Raw genomic sequence first — 22,650 nt, forward strand, 5'->3', positions numbered from 1 at the left:
CACACACTGATTAGCACCCAAGCCAACACACCATGCTAACGTGTCAGGCAGTAGGGTGCCTGGGGCATGAGACCACTGGCTACATAGGAATAATGATAAGTACAAGAGGATCTAACTTATGCTCATCTCTCCCACTAGAAGCCAGTTTGCTGTCCGTCTCTCACCCTTGGTAATCAAAAAACAGTTCAGAAATAGCAAGCTGTGGCTCTGCAAGTTGGATCCTGCACAGATTATTAGTGTCAGTACCACATGGTAAAAAACACTCGTGCTTCCCAATCAGGTTGATCCCAGAAGCAGTGTAACTATGTTCACACAGCACTGCACACAAACCAATTCGGTGCATGCAACCATCTTGCCATCTCTGTATCCTTGCAGAACCAGTACCTTAAGCCATAGACAAACAGGAGTTCACTCTGCTAACTATGTTTGCTTTTTCTTACAAAGTATCTCCCATAGGTTGAAACTTTGGGGAAGGTGCATAAAAAAAAATACAAGAATTTCTGCTCCAGCAACTCCATGCTCTGAGGGCTGAAAATCTGACAAGAGACTATGCCTGTTCAGGCTACTATTTCCCTAAAAGCTTTCCACAGATGAGTTCAGCTAGACTATCAAAATGCAGATTAAGCCATCTTGTTTTGCACAGCACAAGAACGTTTAAGGGGCACAGGCAATTAGCACATATCAGTCACACAGACATATAACTAGCAAGCACCAAATGGCAGGCATTTCTTTAAACCATTCCAGCTGGTTGCGGAAAGTATCTGTCTACATCTTGTCTCTCCTGCACTCTCAATGCTGCCTTTTTAGCATCCACACCAGTGACTCTAGCACATGATTCTCTGCCCTTCTAGCCAATTCAAATATATAAATTTCCAAATCATAAAAAAAAAACCAGTTTTCACTAAGCATAGCAAACACATCAAGCAATCAACACTTAACTTGAGCTCTTACACTTCATACTGAAGCTCTATTTACTTTCCTGTTCATTAAGGTTTCAGAAAAAAATGAAACAAACTAAAAGCAACTCCAGTATGGTTTAAAACTAATAAAGCAAGTATTTTATGGTTAAGCTTTCTAGTGCCATTAAGAGGATTTCAGAGGGACAAATGCACAGATATACAATGAACATCACACGTATCATTCAGTATTAAGAGAACTACTCCTTTTCAAGTGTCTTTGAGAAAATGGCTTAAGAGCTGGATTCTTCTTCTCTGGAATTCCAGTTAAGTTTAGTTAGGGCAGGTAAATCACCAACCAGTAAATAAGAACCTAGCCTCTGATTTTGAATTAAGTATTTCAATTTAGAACATTGTATCAGGTTGCACAAACATTACAGAAAAATTAATTAATGCATACATTACAACTACATCCGTCTTTGGAGCCTTGTTTTCTTTTGCAGTGCTGAAGCTTCTTGGTTGTTCACCTTCGCTGTCTGAAGACACAACTATATACTGTACCCTTTTTCGGTGTTTGAAATGGGGCTTTTTCTTTGGCCTCTTGTCTTGAGGAGTTTCAGGGATGGCCAAGTACCCTGTGGAAGCCATTTCAAAAGGAGAAAAGATTGGAGACAATCACATATAACTCATGACTTCAAATATTTATCTGTACTTACAGCATTAGATAGCTATGATTTCTTCCTTACACACAGCAACCATTCAAAGAGAACTCACATCCTCATGCATGGAAAATTCCTGTAAGCTGTATTCCTTTAAGTATTAACTTACCTGGCAAAAGATCCTCAGCCCTCTTACATCAAACAAATAATTTTTATACTGCAAAGTTTACTAGATCATGTATTTTATGTTAACAACTACTCGTAAATACATTTTTACTTTTGGAAAAATTAATAATCAACAAAATCCTCTGAAATACTTCCAGGCTGATCAGGACACAGAGAGGAACACACTGGTGTATCTGATGGTTGATTCATGGTCTCCTTGTCTTGATAGTTTTTGAAAGGGAACATCAGCATTATACTGCAGAAAACTAGGAAGCTACTCTGAGGCACTTGACAGGTAAGTTGCAACTCCTATAGCAATATAATCTGTTTACCCAGTCTTTTCCACATTATGCTCTAGACGATTCTTAACAGGGAAACTTAGCATATGTAAGGATGCTTTGTGTTATACACGAAGCATCAGCATATACAGAATCCGTATGTAATCAAGCTATGTCTCCGCAAAGACACCTCATGAATCATATACTACCTTCAACGACACTAGCAAAATTGACCTACTGTGTGTGCATTAGCATGTATTAACTTTTCCATTTTGAACATGCTTGTAAGACAAACAAAAGCATAAGCAGTCTATTCAGATAATTCCTGAATTAATTATGAATAATGAATGGCTAAGTCCCCTAACATCAGCTACACCTGAAACCAACTCCATGCACATATCTAGATGAAGAAAACATGACCATACAGGTTTTGAACCTGAAGCACAGAGAGAACTGGAATACAGTAAACAAAATCAAAAAGCCTACGCTTTATTAGACTTTGCCCTCTTTCAGTAGAGTACCAAATGCAGCTAAGGCACAGTATGCTCTAACTACATACATGGTGTTATTTCAAGGCGTATTCAACTAAAACTCTTGATGCTCCCATATAAGCCTGGACAAGCCTATGGAGGCTAAAACTGTCCTGATACAATCTCCAGAAAACTGTAAGGAAAAAAATATAATTTACTTGATAAATGTAGACTTGAACACACAGCTTCTAGCTCTTCTGTCTCTAAACCTGCATTAAAGAGAACCTGCATTAACCTGCATAAACCTGCATTAAAGAGAACTCTGTGACACAACTGTCACACCATAAGTGTGCTATCTCATGTCAGTAATTGAAGAAAAGCATTCAAGGCGTTTTGCAAAAGGCATGAGCCAAGAACTGTACTTAGCCTGACCCACTGCAGCAGCCCCATACACTCAAGACTTCATTCCTTTCTACCACTTTACCACTTTTACAGCCAGTGCTGGAAAGAAAGAACAGTTGGCAAGCTGAGTAATTCTGTTTAAGACCAGACAAATTACGGACCCCAGAGGCATACGACTGAGGAGAGGAAGAACACATGGAGCAGAGAATGTGACAGCTGCAGAAAGCACTTTCTACATGAAAGTAATCTTGCAGAAAATAAATTTAAAATAACCCACTGTGACAGCATTTGATAGAAGCAAAGATAACTCCTAAAAGTACAAGCGATCTGCTGACATGGGAAACTACCAGTAATACTGGCTTTGAAAGAGAAAGGTACCCAACAAACTAAAAAACATGACGTACTAGTGGAATGGAAGACCCCCAAAATGGAGCTTAACACTGGTTACAGGGATAGGAGTGAGTGTAACTCAAGCTTCTTTAACACCCATGAGGAAACGTAACCACGCATTTGTCGATTAATGTCTCCATTCCAGTTTTGTAACGGAGAAATCAAGAGGAGCACACAATTATTGTCGTCTCAGCTTCTAATTCATTAAAGACCATCACAGTCTGGCAGAGAGTTATTTACAAGAATTGTCTTGTTTCAGCATCCTGTTTCACCAGAGAAACACACGTTTTAATTTCTATCTAAAACCCTCTATTATCTAGCATTTCCATATTTCTTACTGACCAGGTTTAATAATGGGTTTGTCTTTCTTTAGTGCCAAAGAAGAATCTGCTTTCCTGGGGACCACCAAGTTGTATCTGCTACCTGCTGCTGCTGCCACTCTGCCTGCAGTCACTTGCCTGCTCCAGAACTAGGGCCCACAAATGATGGCTGCCTCCTGCTCCCCTTCTGGCTGCGAACACAGACAACTAGGAACCTTCCGATAGCTGGCTTTAGACACCCAATCCCCCCACGATGGAGCCTCAGTCTCCTCATTATCTGTCAGCCCACAGGGCCTGCACCGCACTCTGGTTGTTAGCACAGCCCCCCTTGCACAGGCTTGCAGACACACGCCATGGGTCTCTCCACCCTCTACCTTGTGGCTGGCACTGAGTCCCTCATTTTGGGCTGGCCCATGCATGAACGAGCAACTGAGACCCTCTGGTCCCTCCCTGGCTTGCCAGGCTACTGCACCCGCCAGCTGTTATACCCCCGGTATCACCACTGCCTGCGCAGGGGACACACAGCGGGCTGGTACCACAGATAACACAGGCCTCCATGCCCCATGCTGGCTGTCACATGATTTTCCACTCACTGTGGTACTCCAGCTGCTGGCACTCCAGGCATATGGGCCCAGGTGACCTTTGGTCCTTACCCAGAGGTCCCCTTATCCTAGTTCTTATACACAGAAAAGATTCCCCTTACCCAGGGAAGTAGCTAGAATATGATTTTCGTAAGGATGAACATGAAGAGCACATGGCCAGATGAGTACACTGACTTATTTACATGCAACTAACCCCCATTATCCCTCTATTTTCCCCACTTGCTCCTCTTCAAACTACTCTGATCCTTCCACTTTCCCACCTTCAGCTCCGTCCATTAAGCATCCCATAGTAAGCTTTGTACAAACCCACGCAGCTTTTACTATGCATCTTGCATATCCCAAAAGGTAGCAACCCCCTTCAGTCTCAACAGCGCTCCCAAAAGCCTTGCTGCTACTGCACAACAGTGTGAAGCATGCTTATTCAAACCATAAGGCTGTGGGCTCTCCTGTGACAGGCTTGGAAGAAGAGACAGGGAAGGGGCCATTTCCCAGCCTGGGCTATTCAGGCTCCCCCCACCCACCACCGTGCCTCTGTGCAAAGACTGATCCCACCTATGTCACTGGTATTGAATAAACAGGAGCTCTCCATTGTTGATAGTGTCTGATTTGCATTGTAAGAAGATGGGTGTTAACACAGAACAAGAGGGAAAAGAATTAGAGAAAGAATAGCTATGGTTATTAACAGCCTCAGTGAAGAATGACAGTAATATACTCCAATTTTGATGCAAAAAATAGACTCCACTCACTTCCCACACCAAAGAGATTTGCATCATAAATAAGAAGAGACCAAACCAACTACATAGGGAAGGTTTAGGAAAGTCAGCTACAAAACTCCCAGGAGAGTTTTAATGATGCATCTCTCAGTGTTAAGCCCTCATGTAAAAGGACTTCTCATACCCATAATGCAAATATAGCATCATGGGCATCCTCTCCCCTCTAGCACATCAATCCTTTCCTAAAGCTCACATGCCTATAATCCAAGCACCAGTGGTACTTTCTCAGCTGCTAACTCTGGAACTGTAATTTCAGCTGGAAATAAAGCTAGTTTCTTTTGCCTTTGTCCACTTAGGCAGAAACTTGAGACAGGCTGCTATAAAGCATAATGCCAGTTTTCAAAGATGATTTGCCAGCAGAGGCCAGACACAGCATAAATTAACCTAATAACCAAATGCAGAAACGAGCTACATGGTGTCCAATTCCTTCATCTGGGATAGAAGGCCTCAATTTTAATTGTTAAAATAAAAACCTAAACCTTTCCTAATGTTTGAAAACATGACAGAGGATTATTGTAGTGATTTTTAGCACACAGTCTCACTTCGAGAAGTAATCTTGTCATCTTGAAAAGCCCATACACATGTAAGTTTCAGAAGGCCTAAAAATTTCTGCTTAAGAAGCAGTAACACATTGTCCCAAGCCAGGCCTCCCTGTAACCAAGACCAACGTGTTCAGTAGGAAGCTCCTCAGCAGTATCTTCTTCTATGCATGTCTGGAAGGAGAGGTGTTGTCCTTGATAGAGTTGCTTTGCTTTACCTGAAAACTGTTTAATACCGGAGAAGAGCTAGAGAAACCTTGGGAAACATATCAAATATTTTTATTACATTTAAACATAAAGATGCATGGAAATTTCAGTAATTCCTGTCTAGCAAACAAAAATAAAGCAGAAAAATTCTGAAGATTATAAAGTTGGGCTAGCCAAGAAAGGGTTATCACAACAGGACAAAAATGCAAGATGCATAAAAAGTTGTAAATGGAAATATCAAAACAGGTCTATAAGAAACATGAGAAGTTCACATCTCAGCTGAATTAACAAAAATGATCAATCCAGTTTTCATGATCTTTGCCTTCTAGGCCAAATTATATTTCAAATATATTCCTTCTGCAAGCAGCATGACATGGAAATGACACGTACTTATGACAGCTTTGCTAAGCAGCTTGTTGGATTTGTTGGGTTTTTTTATTTAGCTGGTTGGTTTTAGTTGTCTGAGGATTTTTTTAAGGCAACAAAAACCCCAAACACAAACAAGGAAAGTTTACAAAAACACCACAGTCTTTAAAATAATTTTATTCTTTACAATCTAATCCTTGGGAGAGATTTAGATTTAAAGAGTATTTAAGTGTTTCACTTGGTGACTTCTCATTTTATTTTTACATAATTATCCAGTCTTCATGACAACTCCTAATTCCTACACCTATGAAATGCTGAGTTCCCTGGAAAAAGCGTTCGCCCTCTTTCCACTTATTCCACTGAACAGAACACCTTATTAATGGGGAAGGAAGGGGAGAACAGAAATCCCATATGTAGTATGGAGTCTTCGTATTCAGAGCAAATTATACCCTTGTAGAGTAGTAGCAGACTAAACAGTTATTTCCACAGCATGTAATTATTGAAGGCACAATTTCTTGATTATAGGCAATTACAAAGGACTATTAATGAACGCCTGCAATCATAAAATCAGTGTTCGACTCTACTAAGGAAACACCAAAGTATCCCTAAACTGGAGCTGTAAACAACAGCAAAAGTAAGTTGGTTTTGGTTTTATCATACAAAAAGGCTCCGTGAGAATAACTAGATCAAAATGCCTTGGATTATATGGAGAGTTAAACTATGGATAAAGGTACTCAAATGCAACCAGTTTTATAATGTTAGAGCAAATAATTTGCTTTGTTTAGTCATTAAATGCAGAGCTTCAACTACTCTTGAAAAACCTTCACCTTGAATTTTATTGTTTATTCCCTTTTTAAAATCAGGCTCACTACAGTCTTTTGGGAAGCACATACCTAGAGCAGAGCCATAATACACTGACCCATATGCTCTATAATTCTAAATATAGTCTCCTACACAAACCATACCTCATATTCTGAGAAAGCCAGCCTCTTCTCTCCCAAATAAAAGCAAACTTAGAGGCTTACCCACATTTACTAACATTGCACAACAAACACTCTCAAATGTAAAGTAATTTCCCCCTAGTTTTGGAAAGCACTATCAAATGCATGCTGCTCAAGTCTACAAGAAAATTAATATTCCATTTTCTAAGGGAATTCTTTTTCATTTGCCAAAATAATTCTAAATAGTGTTACTCTAAGGTGCTTCTTAAAGAGACCATTTTAAAATGATGATTAATTCAACATACCCTCCCCCATGAACCCTCAGAAAAGTTCACTAGGTAATGCAGCAATTGCTTTTTTCCAAATATGCTTTAAGTAGAATTATACTGTACGAACTGTGACATAAGCAAAAGACAGGACTTCCTCAGTTCATTAAGAAAATTACACCGGGCAATAATAAAAGCAGCAGTCCCAGTGCAAGTGAATGATGTGACACCCTCAACATCTTAACCTGGAAATTCAGTCATTCGGGTTATGTGTTTGAATAGTACGGAGAAGGTATCAACACGATCAACCATCAATACAGGATTATATACAGTCATTTAATTCCATCTACAATTTCAATTACAACTATCAAAGCTTTGTAAAGCATGTTTTTTGAATACAAATCTCACTTTGAAATTTATGATCAAAATTATTCTAATCCGTGTAGTTCTAATACAGTTCTGCTCCATTTCTACAATTGGAATAGTCTCAGTACACCAAGCTATTTACATAATTATAAGCATCTAATTGCAAATTAAGAAGATAACCTGTTTTCTAACAGACTAATACAATCCAAATGTATGTATTATTTAGTAAACAATACTGTTGTTTTGGGTTTGTTTTTTTTTTACAGAAAATTACAGCATGACACTTCAACACACTTCCCAAGTGTTTACAGAGATATCTCTCAGATATAACTTTGTAACTGCCCCCATAGTTGGTTTTTACCCCTCAGAGTTAACTGTTCAGAATCACCACCTACAACTTGGCTGCAAAGTCACTGCAAGCCTGGGTAATTTTGAATATGCAAGTGTATAAAGACAATCAATTCTTACTGATCATACAATAAATTGCTTATTAAAGTATAAGGTAAACATGTTCAATACAAAACAAGAAGCATTACATGCATTTACACCCAGGGTGCAGAACAATTTACCAACATTGTTTGTTCTGGAAAAACAAAACAAAAAATTTAGCTAAAAAGATAATGGTGTTTCATGACACAGAACAGACATCACCTGGCTGTTTTTTCCAAGATGACTGAAAATAACAGTCTCCTTCTGTTGACGCATATTTCAGGATTCTTAACAAAACAGACACCTAAAGAAATCCCTAGGAAATTACATTGAACCATTTGCACTCCTGGAGGAAAAATATCCGATTTTGAAATTCTTTTTACACATACAATATGATTACATGATACCAAATGAAATAGAAACAAAAAATTATATCAAATAAATGATTATTTTTTTTTGTCTTATGAGTATAAAAAGTATTATTTCTACAATAAATAAAGGACTCTGAGTTATGTATTTAGCAGCAAAGCAGAGAGTGGCATAAACTGGTGATCTCTGTACATCTTCCACTATAATTCAAGAAGAAAAAAACCCAGTCTGTTTTGTTTGAACCAAAGCAAGAAAACTTGTCTTCCTCTGTTGCTAATTTGGAAACAAGGACAGGCATCGCCTAATCAAACCTAGTCTCCTCTTTTACATCTAAATGCCTCATACCCTGCAGACAAAATCTGAATGGTTTAATTTTGCTTAACTTGTAGAAAATGTTATCTGGCTTTTTTAATGGTTAATTCCTTTCAATGGGTTACATAATGACGTATAAGTAAGTGGAAAAAGAAGTCACCAAACCACTCCATCTTCTTTAAACATGCAATATCTGTGAATGACAAAACATTACGCAAAGTAGTAGTAACTACATCTCAATTTAAAATGTTAAATAGCACGCCAGTCCTACGTCAGGATCTGTGTCCACAGATTCTTATTTAAGTCAGCTACTTGCCGTAATTTTGCCTGCACATCTACTGTACTCTGTTTAACTGGTACTTAGCTAGATCTTCCACTAGTTTTCCTCACAATTACACTTCCACAGCGGTTCCTCTTTTAGGCTGCCCTTTATCTTTGCTTTTATTGCCTACCTAAACTCATAGTCATGCCTCCAAATTGGATACGACATCCCTTCTCTTCCTCAGTCCTACACACTTCCCCTGACAAAGACAAGTCCACATGCACATTAGAGGAAAAGATGCAATATTAAAAAAAAAATTAAAATATTTAAAAAAAAAATATTAAAACTGTGATTACACAGTTGACAGCCATTACAGTTTATTAGTAATAACTGACGGATCCGAACAGAAACAGCACATCTCTAGTGTATCAGCCAAGCAAACCAATAAATTACTACATAAGCAAGTTTTTCACTTATCATTGTTCCATGAAAACCACAAGCTACTTCCAGAAAAAACACAGCTACAAAACTATTAATGCAATCAGCTTGTAAGAATCAGCAGCAGCTTGTTCAGCTCCTTACAAAACCAGGCCCAACCAAAAATAAACTGTTTTCTTTCCAGTTTTATCTCTGGTATTCCACACTGCATTAACCTAGAACTCTAGTGAAAAAGGTATGCCTATGTAGTGTTGTATTTATCAGACAACTAAAAGGAGGGTTTTTTCGTACTTTGAAAATCCAAAGTTAGGGTAAAATAAGTATCAATAAAGATAATTAATAAAAAAGAAAGTGTAACATACTTTAAACATTTAAGTTGTAGCTGGTTTGTTCAACTGAAAAAAAAATCATTTCAGCTTTAGTTATCAGAATGTTTCTGACTTGACTGTAAATGCACAGGTTCAATTAGAGCAAGCACTGTTACAAATAAGGATGTTCTTGTGGAACCTGCTGTGACATACATACGCACAGAAAAGCACATGCTATTTACGAAATAAATTACATTTACCTCTAGTAACGATGTACTTACACTGCTTTTACACCACATGCAAAACACCTGACTCACCAGATTTCCCTCTCGCATCCGAAGCTGAAGCATCCGACTCGCTGCTGTCATCTGTAACTTCACTCTCATCACCTCCAGCAGCACCGCTCGCTGCAGCAGAGCTAACTGCTGACACCTTGGCTGTCAAAGGACACTGATTGGTGGCTTTTCTCTTCCGCTCAAAGCGAAAGCGGTCCAAATTGTAGAAACTCATTTTCACCTCTCAGTCCCGTCTGCAGGAGGCAAGACGGGCTGCGCAGTTCCTGTAGGAAAAGCCAGGAAGAGGTGGCCGGGCTCATCAAATGCAGCTCGAGAAGACGCTGGCGAAGTGCCGGGCATCCGCGACGTCACCTGGACGCCCCACCGGCCAGGCGTTCTCGAACTCGTACCCGCGTTCCCATGGAAACGGCACCACCCACGCTACCAGGCACCTGCCCACCGCTGCTTACCCCTGCCCGCGATGCCTATCCGTGCCCGCCGATGCCCATTCCCTACCTGCTGCCGTTTACCTCTTCTCGCTGACGCTCATCCTTGCCCGCCACCCTCCTCCTGCCCGCTGCTGCCCACCGCCGCTCACCCCTGCCCGCTGATGCTCATCCTTGCCCGCCACCCTCCTCCTGCCCACCGCCGCTCACCCCTGCCCGCTGATGCTCGCCCCTGCCCGCCACCCTCCTCCTGCCCACCGCCGCTCACCCCTGCCCGCTGATGCTCGCCCCTGCCCGCCACCCTCCTCCTACCCACCGTCGCTCACCCCTGCCCGCTGCCCGCCGCTGCCCACCGCCGCTCACCCCTGCCCGCCACCCTCCGCTTCCCCTACCGCTCACGCCTGCCGGCCGCTGCGCACCGCTGCTTGCCCCCCGTCACGGCAGCCTGAACCCTGCAAACCCTGACGACAGGCCCCGTACGCACCTGCCGCGCCCCGGAGCCGACACCGTGCGGCGGCGCGCCGGCTCCCGGAGCACCAGGCTGCTGGCAACGAGGCTCCCGAGGCGCCACGGAGCACAGCCGCAGCCGCGTCCGACGGCAGCGACAGCAACCCGGTTCCTTTTCACGCGATGCGCAACGGCGCTCGGTTATAACGTCAGCGCCTCGCAGCCAATCACCGCGCCTGGAATGAGCGCGCGAGCGCCGGCGCTTCCGCGCCTTTTCGTTCGAGAACGGCGCGCGTCGCCTGCCGGCGGGAGCGCCCCGGGGTGCTGCGTCAGCGGGGCCCGGCAGGTCCCGTCCCGCGGGGGCTCCCTGGCCCTTGGTAGGGCGTGAGTCGGCCCGGCACATAGTACTGCACCTGCACCGCCACCATGGTGAAAAGGTGTGGGGCGGGCTGCGGAAAGAGCGCTTTGGAAAGTTCTGGAGCCACAAAACACAGCGTTTGGCGCAGTTTTCAGGCTGGGTGCCCAGGCCTGTGTCCCTTTGCCAGGGTAGATGGAAGTACACAACCACCTGCTGATGCCTTGGGTATCACTGTGCCTGACTGGCTCTCAGCTGATGCTGCGTGGTGGCTGCGCAAAGACAGTGTGGTCTGGGCAGGGAAAGGCCCATGGGGTGAGCTGGCATTGTGCCGAGAGCACTGCCAGGGCTGAAACTGGCAGCGGCCAAGGCCGGGTTGGACAGGTCTTTGAGCAACCTGGTCTGCCCATAGTGGGGGGGCTGGAACTAGGTGATCTTAAGGTCCCTTCCAACCCAAACCGTTCTGTGAAATGGTGTCCTTAGGTACTGTAAATGGCAGAGAGGTCATGAAGCTACCCTTACATGGCTGTCCTTCAGATATCAGCCACCTGTGAAATAAAGTGCTTCAAGGCATGGCTGAAATGAAATATTCTACTGGGGAGCCAGGTGCAACAGCTATTAAAGGCATCCTGAAGAGGTGGTGCTAGCTAACCGGAAAAAGCCACTTCCTCATCTGTCGCGCCAGCTCTGTAGCATGAGGCCTATGGGGTGCTCCCTCACCATTGAGAGTATTCACCATTTAAATTTAAGTAGCCCAGACATCGCATACCCGTTGTGTGCTGCTGTCAGCGTTACTACCAGGTGGCATGGAGGCAGGGCTGACTGTTGTCTGGCAAACCTGCTACAGCGTGAAAGCTGAAGGTGATTCAGGTATTTCCAGAAATGCCACCTACATGTTACTTCTACCTGGAAATTTCTATCAGAATTAGTTTTTATCAACAGTAGTCAGAAAATCTAGGTCTTGGCTATCTCATACTGAATCATCATCATCATCATCATTATAATAAAGTTTGGTGTTCTGAAGGAGACTCTCATGGATGTTTTCTGGTGCTCACTTTGCTGTTGTGCCTTTTAAAATACATTGTGGTGCTTGGCAGGTGCCTTTACCCGGCACTAGCAGCTGGTTCAACTCATTTGTGCCTGACTCCAACTCTCTTGCCCTTTCTATTAGCAAATGGCAAGGAGAAGTGGTGTAGGCTTCAAAAGGCTAATCTGTCTCGCATGCCTAAGCAACAAACCCATCTCTCATGTTTATCAATGGTGTCTCCTCTTACCCCAGCCTCAATGCTGCATCAGAACAGTTTGTCATTTTGGTCTATGTGAGAGCAAGAAAATAAACTCCTTACTGAACAAACAGATAATCTTTAAAGAGCAAAAGGATTTGGAGGAATCCCTTTCCAAATCAAGCTTCTGTGAAGATGTCTTGCATCCAAATCAGATACTAATCTAACATTTGGATAGCAGATGAGTTGAAATTGGTTGAAAGCTGCATTGGTGTTAATCCCAAACTCATATAATAAATTGCAGCTGAACATGTAAATTGAAGGGAAGACAGATCTCCTGGCAGAGATGGATGTCAAGGCACAGGTGGATTTACAAATGTGGCTGATGATCTAACAGTAGATGGTGCAGAGAGCCTGAGGAGGGCTGAATTATGCGGGAGAAGGATGAGTGCCTCAGCTAGAGGCACTATGGACATAAAAAAGCAACCGTTCTAGGGCTCACATAGGAGAATTCTGCTATGCAACTCATATCTAAGATAAATAATGGAAGCAGCAGGTCACTCAGAAAAAGGAAGAGGGATTTGCCTGTCAGCAGGGGTTGGGTTACTACCAGCTTGAAATTCCACCCACTTGAAAGGCAAGTTGTCCCCCAAAATAGGATAAAGCAGTTTGTAGGTGCCTCAGAAGCTACGGGTTATAGGAGGAACAAGGATGAACCATGAACTAGGAACTAGGTGATCTTTAGTGTCCCTTCCAACCCAAATCTTTCTATGACTCTGTAATAAAGTACACGCATGATAAATTGTAAGCCACGTTGCTTGACTGACATTGAAGACACAGCCAAACAGCGATGGTAAATGTGTAGAGACAAATAGACTGTGAAGCTGAAAAAGTGAAGGAGTAATAGAAGAGCTGAGAAAAGAAATATTGAATCAAAGAAAGCAGGAGTAAAGGAGAGTATAGAGTCAGGTAAGTCTGTATTTGCGACTCAACAAGGCAGTCAGGACCACCAGTCTTGGGGGGGTGGAGAGGTGTCGTGGTTTAAGCAAAGGCCATAAGTCAGCCGCGCAGCCCTCTCGCTCACTCCCCTCATTTCTTCCCCACCCTGCTCCCAGGGGGACGGGGAGTAGAATCAAAAGAATGTAACTCCCACGGGGAGGTAAGAGCAGCCCAGTACCTAAGGTATAACACAAACCACTGCTGCTACCACCAATAATAATAATGATAAGGGAAATAACAAGGGAAGAGAACACAATGCCACCCGTCGATACCCAGCCTGACCGAGCAGTGAACCAGCCCTTCCGAGTAACTCTCAGTTACATCCCAGGTATGACATGCTGTGGTATGGAATACCTCTTTGGCTAGTTGGGGTTAGGTGCTGTCTCTGCTTCCTCCCGGCTTCTCCTCGTCCCTGGCAGAGAATGAGACTCACAAAGTCCTTGGTCAGACTAAACATTTGAGCAGTAACTAAAAAACATCAGTGCTATCAGCGCTGTTCCCAGGCCAAAAGTAAAAAACACAGCACTGCACCAGCTACTAAGAAGGAGAAAAAATGACTACTACTGCTGAACCCAGGACAAGGGGGAAGGACATGAATTCCAGAACCTGGGACAGAAAGCAAGTGCAAGACAGAAAGCAAGTGCAAGCTAAGGAAACAGTGAAAATGGAAAGGCTTAAATTCAGCACTCCAGAACATGTTAGATTTTAAAAGTATTGTGTTAACAGGAATTAGCATGAACCTAGAAGATGCTGCAGCAAATTATTTCAGGTTTTTTACAGTGCTTTGAACTTGAAAAGACTAGGTAATTGGTAGGTATTAGTACTATTAACAAGCTATCGTGAATTCCTGGCAAGCAAGGCAAGCAAAACGTCTTTTTTGAGGTGCTAATGACACCAGTTAGACAGCTCATGCTTCATGGAGAACTGACAGATTGCTGTCTGCTATTGTTTTGAAGGCAGATTTGTGAGATTTTTTTGGAAGAATGATAGCAGAAATTTGAATCTGTTTATGTACAGAGTTGCTTTACATGCAACATTAGAGCTGTTAAATTCGACTTGTTTTTACTTAAGCTACAGTTTTGTTGCGATGCCAGTGATAAAGAGAAGCATACCAGGTGGTGTGTAGGCCTTCAGAGATAATTAGGAAGGTTTATAGAGCAGTGATATATAATAATGGCCCAAACACTGAGAGGAGCAGAGGAAAACAAAAATATCAGATTAAAATTACTTTTTCTGGAATTGATGCAAATTGAATTTGCGTTCTCTGCAGTAAAAGTAAGTTCAATATTAAGGGTTTGATAAGGGGAGTTAAAATCTGTCCAGATACAAAGGGTCGCATTTCATGTTGGGTTTTACAAATTGACAAGGCATTAGTAAAATTGATGTTCATTAGTAAACAACAAGCCAAAACAAAATATGTCTATAGCTGTTCCTAACAAGTCTATTTTGTTTCAACTGTTGTTCTTTCATCTTTGATTCATGCCTTTTCTGCACCGTCACTTGAAGAGGTATTGGTAAGGGTGCTGTTTTGTATTAAATAAAAAAGCGAGAGGGGGGGAAAGTCTGCATTAACTACAATGGGGAACGCACCAAAGTCATACCGTGGTGTAAAATCAACAGAGTCTGTAACGTAACATAGATCCTCATAGCACATCTGTTGGGGCTTGCCCCCCGATATTGTATAGGATTGGTGGGAAGTGTTTCTGCTTTGTTATAAATTGTAAGCAACAAGACAAGCTGTCAAATGCAGATGGGTTTCTACTTGATCATAAATTAAAAAAAAAAAAAAAAATCTAATAAAATGTTGAAACTAGTTCAGCTGCAGCCGGAGGAGTGCTCGGAGTTGTGCGTAGTACCTGATGTTGCTGTAGCAACCTCACCATACCTAAATGTATGAATATCCAAACTATTTTAATGTGTGAGCTGCACAGTGATTACAGAGTAAGGCCTCAGGTCGGAACTGTCCCAGAGCTGTCTCTTTTCTCTTATCCAAGAGGGTGTTACTTTTTATTGTCCATTGAATAGATGCCTTATTCTGTTCAGCAGACAATAAAAAATAACACCCTTTGGGGAAGTATAAGAGGATAGGACTGGTTTTGTATTGGTATTTCTTTGTATGAGTCTCATTTTTTTGTGTGTCCGAAGATACTGTAGAAGTGGTTCATGTTTACTAGGAAAGTGTTATTCCAGTATCTTTTTTTTCTCACCTGCAGCTGTTTGATATAGTTTATTTCAAGCACTATTATTTCAAGATTAATCTTAAAGAAAAAAAAAATAATTGTTGTAAAAAAAATAAACACGTTTTAGTTATTCCAATTTCTTCCACTTTTCTGAAGTAGTCAGTCGCTCTTCTTGGTTTTACATGTATTTGATCAAGAAACAAGACGGAAAAAACCTGACCAGAATTTAGGACATTGTACTTGTTACCCCTTTCATTTACTTGGGCAAACGCTATCTCAAAAATCAAGCTAAACATGTTTTAGAAACTGGCTGGCTGTCAGGTGGCTCTGTCTTGTCAGAAACTGTGTGTATACATATAATGCATCACTGATTTTAAAGTTTATTACGTGTTTTCCAGCATGATGCTCCAGAAGCAATATGCATATGCAATATGATTCAGTACTTAATCATAGAATAAATGGATTCTGCATGAGTAAAGATGGTGGTTATTTCTCTAGAGATGGAAATGACAGCATACTGAAGCCTAATAAGCACAACTTTCCACAGTTTTATCCCACACTGCCCTCCTTCCGCAGATTTACATGCATTTTAAGTAGTCCTGCTCCTTTGGACAGCATTGATTTACCTTGTAATGGCTCAGTGAGAAGTTAAACAGATTTATTGGCAACAGTAGAGTTAATGAAGCTTGGTTTCATATTAGTTTGGGTCTGTGTCCTTCAGATCCTCCTCTCTTACTGTTTGTAGTGTCCCAGCTCCCCACTTAAGTCCTGCACAATACCCTCGCGTAGCAGAGAGCTGCCTCACCGTAGCACATGCTGTATATGCTGAGCAGCTGACTGTGGAACAAAAACGTTCTGCCTTATCCTCTCCAAGTTTCAAGGAAACTATTCCTTCCAAGGGCCTACTTCTTATTATGAGGACTTCTCTTTCAAATTTGGGTGAAATTTGGATGTCCATTGCAAAAGTTTTTGTGTGGAGAAGGAAGGAAGTGTTCGCCTGATCGGAAGCTTGTCCTCCTTAGGAAACTGGGCTACATGTTACAGCAGCCAAACAGTCTCCTGCAGTAGATTACAGTAATTTGAAGATGCCATTTTGACACTTGTGAAATTATTTATAATAATAATTACAGAAGGCAGGTGCTAATTTTTCACTAAGCTCTTAGGAGACTTCAATTCTTAGGCATTCCCACTCAGACTGATTTTTTTGCTTGTTTGCTTTTCTGTCCAAACTGACCATTTTGATGAGAGAAGTTTGGGTATGTATTTGGAAGGAGCAGAGCAACCAGGGGCTAGTCTCAGAAAGCAGTCTTAGAGAAAAGCCCAGATGACATGTCTGGATTGTTTAGGTACTGAGAAGTTGTATCAGCACTTGATACCTTACCCAGTCGTGATAGCTTACCACAGTTAGGAATGTCAACTAGGGTATTCGCACTGTCAAGCTCTCCTGCAGGCATAACCTTTGGCCTTTATGTGCACGGCCTTGGGAGGGATACAACACACCATGCCTACATCAGGGGAATTCTTCTTTGGCCAAGTATCACGTATTAATGTTCCTGCACTGCAGGAGCCTTTCCTCGTTGCTTTCTGTATCTTGCTCATTGTATGTAATGATTTTTATAAACTCACTGTTTCTGTATCTTGCTCTTCATACATAATATGATTCTTATAAACTTTCTACAAAAAGCAGGAACTTCTCCCAAAGATGCTAGATAGTACTGATGCAAAGGAGTAATGTGTAGTCTATTGCTGATTGTACAAGGAATGGATTTCCACTAGTTATTTCCCAGAAATACTTTCCACTTATAAGTAAATACGGACATTTATAAATTGTTTACAAAAAATGTGACTATTAAAGTGGTGTATATTTTCTCAAAGTCTTTTCGTGATCCTAAAGTAATTAAACCATGTGCAATACCAGCACTGGAATAATTGCTTAAGTAGCGGATTCCGTTGCGGGGTGGGGAACAACAAACCAAGCCAATACAGAGCTTTATTGCTTCCCATATCTACTGGAGTAGCAGTTGTATTGAGTGGCAGCTACAAAGATTGGTACCACTTCCATTTTATGTACCTCTTGGAGGTGTGGGCCTTGTGATATTGCAGTTAACATTTCCTCCTGTTATAAGAAAGGCAAGCAGACTAGTCTGAGCTAGCCTGATGAAAAGCTCTGTTTCATTAAATACTTTTTAAAACTATGGTTTATACCAAAGGACTTCCTTCTGTCCAGATCTGCTCCTTAGAAGGACCTACTGAGTTGTAGATAAATCTGTCTGAGGCTGGAATATCAGTTTCATTGGAACAATCAGGGAGTTTCACATTTCATTCTGCTTCTGCTGTACTTGCATTTGGGCACAGCAGATCACCCATGCAGAGTTCACCTCAGGACTGCAGACTATCTTTAGGTAATTTAAAACATTCTTGATAGGGCATAGTCAAGGATAATCATCTATTGCACAATTTGTACTTCCTTCAGCACCCCTGACTTAGTGGCCTCCTATGTATCCTAAGGACTTAGAATGAGTATTGGCTCAGAAAATTATGCTAGAAAGGAAAGCTGTAGTTGTTGTTTATTTAATAATTAAGGAGTTAAAAACATTTGAAGAAAATGGAGCTTCATCCAAATTAGTTTTGCCTGAACTGCTGAATGTATGACCTTTGGAACAGTAAGAAGGGGCATACAGGTCTTACTCATATTGGTCGTTGCTGGTGTTATTAACTAGTGAAATACACAGTATAATCGTAAGCCTTACAGTTATTTTTAAAACAGCACTGGTGACGAAGCACACTGGATTACATATGGGGGGTTATTCTAAGGTTAAGATGTTGTTTAACAACTGGAGACATTTCTTACTTTATAACCCCTTGTATGACAGAGTCTGCTTTAATAACTGGGGGAGTTTCTTGTAACACAGATCTGTAGATGACTAAACCTGCTAGAACAGTTCCTCAAATTTTAGGTTGCTAGAACATGACATACCTAAAAAATCCCAGGCATGTGCTTAGGGTTTGATTCCACCAGATGACCACAGGATGCCATAGCAATGAGCTTAAGTTCTCTGTAAAGCTGAGAATAGACCTAGAACAAGAGCTGTAGAAACCTTTTGAAAGACCTTAGAACCTTTTGCTTTTTTACACAGCACCTTCATTTGCTAAGTTACGTTGCAAAAAAATGCCCACAGTTTATCAGTTAGATACAGTTCTTCAGCAAGACAGTTCCCGTAGTTTATAAACACATTTTTTATTTCTCTTTACACTGTATCTAAAGAGTTTATGTGTTACCAGGAAAACTCCTAACATGTTAAGGCTATCAGTAATAGCCCAAAGTCAGTAGCTGACAACTGAAGAAATAACCCTAACAAGGCTTTAGAAGCAAATTCCTCAGTATGAGAAACTGGGTTTTAAAGGTGATAGCAGTCCTGTGGACATAATTCTACCAGTCCTTAGGACTTTAAAGGGAACTTAGGTTTGGAGGTGTATGAGCATGCATCATTCTCAGGGATCTTGGGCTGATCACCCACAGCTGAGACCTCCCATGTTGCTTGCAAATCACAGACTAATCACTTTTTGTTTCAAGAAACGATTTGGTGAGGAGCATAAGCTTGAAAGAGCATGCCAACAAATATTTTAGTCCTTCTGATTCAAACGAAATGGGTAAGTTTTCAGTGTATGCTCCCATACTTACTTTTTGGCTTCCTGTTGTCAGGCTACACTGATGTAACATCCTATACTGTTGAGTTTTTGACATTGTATAGGACATAAACTGAAAGAGTAAAAATGAACAGCAAATGAAAGTTCTTTGGCCCAGCATTCATGTAACTGTACCTATAGTTCACTGAAGCAATGTCACAGGGGCTTGCATAAATAAATACACATATAAATAAACCCACATTTGCATAAACATACTTCTTTCTTTACAAAGTGTATTAGTAAAACCTGATTCAGCTTTTTTTTTCCCAGCTACTCTTGAGAGAGAGGAGGACTGAACTGGACTTCAGAAAGAGTATCTTTCAAGACAGAATTTGGCCTTAAGCAAATTTATTCACTGGCACATTATTAATGCATAAGCAGTAACAGAGTTCTGTCATGTACTGTTAATATCTCAAAGAAACTGAAGCAAGGCATATACAGTCTTTCATTAGAAACATTTATGTGTTATTTTATACTCCTTCCTTCAGTTTATGCTTTTAAATTCTAAGGGTGCTAGAAGAAGCCTTCCCTGCACGGGACAAAAAAACCAGCTAACTCTAAATAGAATCATAGAATGGTAAAGGTTGAAAAGGACCTTAAGATCATCCAGTTCCAACCCCCCTGCTATGAGCAAGGACACTTCACACCAGACCAAGCCGCCCAAGGAAGGCTCCATCCAACCTGGCCTTGAACACTGCCAGGGATGGAGCATTTAATACTTCTTTGGGCAACGTGTTCCAGTGCCTCACCATCCTCACAGTAAAGAGCTGCTTCTGTATATCTAACCTGAACTTCCTCTGTTTAAGTTTAAACCCACTGTCCTTTGTCCTATTGCTATAGTCCCTGATGAAGAGTCCCTCTCCAGCATACATATATTTAGATCAGTTCTTTTTCTAGAAGAAAAATAGTTATTTGCATTATTTTTATACTTTCTTCAAGTTTCTTTATAACTTACTACAATCTGTTATAACAATTTTTGGTATTTAAAATCTTGAATAAAGGTTTGAATAAATACCTTACTTTACATACAGGAAAACATTAAATACAAGTGTGCTTCCACTCCTAGGTTCGGTGTTTCTTCTTCATTTCTGTTTTTGTAATGGGATAAATATACTGTGTTTCATTTTATTTTGCTTTCCAGGAAAAGAAACCTTACTTCTAAAAACAAATCTCAACAAAAATAATTTTACTTCTTGTTGCCAAACTTGATAGTCTTATTAAGAAGATGTGTTTAAAACTTTGGGATTTACAAAAGCTCACATACTTACACTGGAATTTACATAACATTTGTTAAATAGTAACTGCTTTTGAACTGAAATTTTTCATATACTAAACTTTGCAAGTAACGATTACTGTTATTAGACTGCCTTTTAACTAGTTACAGTAAAAGCTTCACACATTTGGGGAAAGGATGATGGTTTCCTGTTGATATCTGCATAGCAAAATTTTCTATTTACTCTGAAGTGAAAAGGGCTACAACATGACCAGCTGAAGCTTGAAAAACTTTATGAGAGGGAATGATTATGCCAACAAAATGCCAAGAAGTTACAAGCGCTTAATGCACACCCACACCCCCTGCTAAGGAGTGACAGCCAGCATGGATTTGTGAAAAAGCAATGTCAAACCAATTTAACTTCTTTTGAATCAGAGCAGGAAGACTTATGAATACAGGGAAAACAGCAATTGTTATATATGCTCACTTCAGTAAAGTTTTTCACATTGTGTCTTTACGACTTACCCATAATTTGGGGTATCCTATAGCATACTAGATGGTCTTTAAGGGCCCTTACAACCCAAACCATTCTATGATCCTGTGATACCCATAAGCCATAGAAACATGATCCAGATTAAACTCTAGCATTGGTTAATAGCCTAAGAGTGAATGGTCAGCACAGAAAAATGTATCAATCACATGGCTTCTGTCCAATCCTTGTATTTACAATCCGGGTCAAGAGATACACACTGCACATAGCAAATTTGAAGTGACACCAAACAGATGGGACTGTAAGCATGCTGAAGGTCCAGATTAAGTTTCAAAGTGATCTTGCAAATTAAAGAAAGTGTTTGGAAAAAATTACATGTTATGGAACCGCAAAAAGCACAGAACAATAAAAAACTTGTGCAAATACTGTTGAGGGGGGGAAAAAATGCCTACGTAACCATTCTGGAGAAGCAGACCTAGAAGTGATGACAGGTCGTACAACTATGAAGAATGGAAGCACCATGTTTGCCTGTATGAAAACAAGGACATTCCAAAACCGTTCTTCTTACCTAATGCCTGGTAAGGCAAGAGCACTGTGTCCAGTCTGGGACATACAGCTATTTTTGTTGTGGTCAAATTGGATATAGTTCAGAAAAGACTTCTGTTTATTCTCATTTCTCTAGATCATCTAATCAAGAAAGATTGAATAAACGGGACGTGCTGAATATAAAGCAGAGAATGCTGAGGAGAACATGCCTGCAAGTACATGGAAAGGAACGGCAAGAGGCAGAGAAACATCTGTCCCCTATTTTTGTGAAAAACAGAACAAGTAGTGATTGCATTAGGCTTAAAGAAATTCTTTCAAACCAAAGAGATAATTAAACACTGGAGTATAACATCTGGTGAGGTTGTGAATTCATCATCAGTAGAAACTTTTAAGAAACAAGTAGGCAAACATCTGTCAAAGCTAACATAGTTGATCCCGCCTTCAGGCAAAGAAAGGACGGGATGATCTCCTGCAGCCCCTTCCAGCTGCATTTAACACAATTTTCTTTGTACAATTTTCTTAAAATGACAAAACCCAGTGTTTGAGTCTATTTACAATATAGGTTGCAATTAGATTTTTAGGGAAGTAAGAAACTGCGCAAATTCCCAGCTCCTGCTTCTGAGGTGAGAGCAAAAAGAAGAGACAAATGCTGAATAAGGATTCTGGTTCTCAAGCTACGATGAGCTGAACTACAGCTCTTAGATACCACTGCTTCTAGCTACCTGCCTCTTCTTCCCTCCATGCTATCAGCCTCTCTATAGCATAGGGACAAAAGGAAAGACAGGCCATGGCTTTGCAGGAAGACTTCACAGCCCCTTACAGTAACTGCAGCCATTGCTGAGGTCAGGTATTTGCTGGTCTGCTAAGGGCTGGGGCTGACAAGAGTTCTCTTTTCCCTGCTGCCGACCACACTTTCTGATGAACATCAAAAAGACAGACAACTATAGCCAGCACAGACACAGGGTAGTCTTCTGCCGCAGCAAAGCCAAGAGCTGGAGGACAGATGTCATCCAGCTAATGTGTCTTCTGCC

The 22,650-nt window shown here is 41.2% G+C and overlaps 1 protein-coding gene across 2 annotated transcripts in view; it reads right to left on the reverse strand.

Annotated features, from left to right (window-relative positions):
- The window catches only part of SMARCAD1 (SWI/SNF-related, matrix-associated actin-dependent regulator of chromatin, subfamily a, containing DEAD/H box 1), a 37,642-nt gene extending 26,534 nt beyond the window's left edge, over positions 1-11,108 (reverse strand). For both annotated transcript variants that reach the window (XM_065691860.1, XM_065691850.1), the window contains exons 1-3: positions 10,964-11,108; positions 10,076-10,317; positions 1,357-1,531 (exon numbers count right to left, since the gene is read on the reverse strand). In XM_065691860.1, the coding sequence (XP_065547932.1) occupies positions 1,357-1,531; positions 10,076-10,268 (368 nt within the window). In that variant the 5' untranslated portion in view covers positions 10,269-10,317; positions 10,964-11,108. The remainder of the gene's footprint in view (positions 1-1,356; positions 1,532-10,075; positions 10,318-10,963) is intronic.
- Between the last annotated feature and the right edge of the window lie 11,542 nt (positions 11,109-22,650).

The sequence above is a fragment of the Lathamus discolor genome, chromosome 1, assembly GCF_037157495.1.
Source record: "Lathamus discolor isolate bLatDis1 chromosome 1, bLatDis1.hap1, whole genome shotgun sequence".
Taxonomy (NCBI): Eukaryota; Metazoa; Chordata; class Aves; order Psittaciformes; family Psittacidae; genus Lathamus; species Lathamus discolor.